Below are 2,710 nucleotides of genomic sequence, written 5' to 3' on the forward strand. Positions count from 1 at the left end.
CGCACAACATTGGCCAGCAGCAATCAGGGCTCCAGCAACAAAGGTGAAGGAAGATCTCCTAGAGAGAGGCAGGGGGAGGTGTTCTGTGGCAGGAAATGTCTATGAAAAAGGACTTTGAGTTTCCTGTGAGGCATCTCCCCCGATTTGTCTCTGGATTTTTCTCCTTCAAAAGGTTCCAATGTCTGGAGACAGCAAATGTCCAACAGCAGCTCCATCAGCCACTTCCTCCTGCTGGCATTGGCAGACACACGGCACCTGCAGCTCCTGCACTTCTGCCTCTTGCTGGGCATCTCCCTGGCTGCCCTCCTGGGCAACGGCCTCATCATCAGCGCCGTAGCCTGCGACCACCACTTGCACACGCCCATGTACTTCTTCCTGCTCAACCTGGCCCTCAGTGACCTGGGCTCTATCTGCACCACTGTCCCCAAAGCCATGCACAATTCCCTCTGGGACACCAGGAACATCTCCTACACAGGATGTGCTGCACAGGTTTTCTTCTTTCTCTTCTTTGTGTCAGTAGAGTTTTTTCTCCTGACCATCATGTGCTATGACCGCTACGTGTCCATCTGCAAACCCCTGCACTACGGGACCCTCCTGGGCAGCAGAGCTTGTGCCCACATGGCAGCAGCTGCCTGGGCCATTGGCTTTCTCATTGCTCTGCTGCACACAGCCAATACATTTTCCCTGCCCCTGTGCCATGGCAATACCCTGGGCCAGTTCTTCTGTGAAATCCCACAGATCCTCAAACTCTCCTGCTCCAAATTCTACCTCAGGGAACTTGGGCTTCTTGCTGCTAGTGCCTGTTTAGAACTCACATGTTTTGTGTTCATTGTTTTCTCCTATGTGCAGATCTTCAGGGCCGTGCTGAGGATCCCCTCTGAGCAGGGACGGCACAAAGCCTTTTCCACATGCCTCCCTCACCTGGCTGTGGTCTCCCTGTTTGTCAGCACTGGCTTTTCTGCCCACCTGAAGCCCCCCTCCATCTCCTCTTTATCCCTGGATCTGTCAGTGTCAGTTCTGTACTCAGTGGTGCCTCCAGCCCTGAACCCTCTCATCTACAGCCTGAGGAACCAGGAGCTCAAGGCTGCCCTGTGGAAAATGATGAATGGATGATTTCTGAAGCCACCAATTTCCCATTCTCTACTTCACAGCTTTTGAAATAGAACTTGTGACAGGCCAACAGACGTTCCCATGTCCTTTGGTAATCTTCAGTGGGTTTTTCTCTTAAAAAACTATCCTCAATGAAACTTTTTAATCCCCCCATCAAATTCACTGTCTGCCTCTTGAATGTGACCCATAAGCTCTGCAAACTAGGGCTTGGGCTATTGCGTTATTTGAAGAAAATAAAATGCCTTGCAGTGCCTGTTTTATCTGGTCTCCCAGCTCTGAGACCTGCATGAAGTTAGAGGGGAGAAGGAGAAAACAGTCCCAGCAGAGCAGCATGGCCAGGGAGCAGCAGGGATTGGTCCTTTCAGAGCTGTTCTGCCCAACTCCACCCTGTCATTCCCAGCCCTGCTGTGGCTGTAAGGCCGGAGTGCTCTGGCTGCTTGGTCACTGTCCTGCTGCGTTTCCCTGCTGTGGCCACAGGCTGGGACAGGCCATGGGCACTGCTGGGACACAGCTGGGCTCCAGCACAGCAGCTCCATCAGCAAAGGGCATCTCATGAGGGCAGGGCAGGGAGGCTTTGCTCCCCTCCAGAGCTGCTGTCAGCAATGTGCTCCAGGAATCCCCTGGCACAGCAAAACCCAGTGCCTGGGGCAGGGGGGGAGTGTGCAAGGGGGGCTCACAGCAGTGTCCTGGCACAGCCAGAGCTCCTGGCATGGACCTGAGGCAGCAGCAGAGCAGGGCCTGGACTGTGTCTTTGTTCTGGGGACAGCCTGGGAAGGTGCCCCAGGGCAATTGTCCCACACCAGCCCCTGCAACCACCATTGCCAGCACTGGCCTCTCCCTACCTGCAGGAAGTATTTTGTCCCTGCACGGAGGGACACCAAGTGACCAGGCCAGCAGGCTATGTTTGCTCTGTACTGAGGAGATCTCAGCAGTGCATCGTGTGTGGGGGGGAGATGAACCCCAGTGAGCACAAACACCATCAGCAGCACCCGGGGGTGGCACAACTCCAGTGGCACAAACAGGGCCTTGAGGCCACTTCACTCTGGAAGTAACGTCCTCTGGGAAAACACCTGAATTCTTTGCTGGGTTGTGGTTAGGACTGCATAGAGAGAAATATCCCAGGCAGGGAGGCTCCAGGAAAAAATGTTCAGGGCAGCCATGGACTGCACAGACAGACATTAGATACAGTGAGGGTCTGTGGGGAGAAATCAGAGCTGCCTCCCTTCTGAACCAGCCCGAGGACCTGGACAGGGCTGTGCTGTGTTCTGGGCACTGACCTGGAACTGAGGGAGGTGGAAAAGGCCTTTGGTGTCAGGGCTGTTGAGAAGGCTGGGCAGTGTCACTGTGGGACCTCTCTCAAACCCCTTGGAAAGGCCAGAGCCATCCCAGAGAGTCCTGGGCACTTGGGAAGGGCAGACATGGAACCAGTCTGTAAACAGAGCAGGGAGGGGGACTGGGAGAGTCACAGCCTTCTCAGGCTCAGTAGGGAAGGGGATGTGGCAAATCCTCCTGCAGCCATTCCAGGCACTGGCAGGATGGGGCAGGGACTGCAGAACCCACGTGGGAGGGAAAAGAAGGGGATGTTGTGTGCCCAGACTTC

At 55.1% G+C, this 2,710-nt stretch overlaps 1 protein-coding gene across 1 annotated transcript; it reads left to right on the forward strand.

Annotated features, from left to right (window-relative positions):
* Window positions 1-306: 306 nt before the first annotated feature.
* On the forward strand, window positions 307-1,113 carry LOC134434344 (olfactory receptor 14A16-like; the record flags this gene model as incomplete). Its single annotated transcript, XM_063183014.1, has 1 exon — window positions 307-1,113. A coding segment is annotated over one exon (807 nt), but the record flags the coding sequence as incomplete, so codon positions are not given.
* Window positions 1,114-2,710: the final 1,597 nt, after the last annotated feature.

This window comes from Melospiza melodia, unplaced genomic scaffold, assembly GCF_035770615.1.
Source record: "Melospiza melodia melodia isolate bMelMel2 unplaced genomic scaffold, bMelMel2.pri scaffold_35, whole genome shotgun sequence".
Taxonomy (NCBI): Eukaryota; Metazoa; Chordata; class Aves; order Passeriformes; family Passerellidae; genus Melospiza; species Melospiza melodia.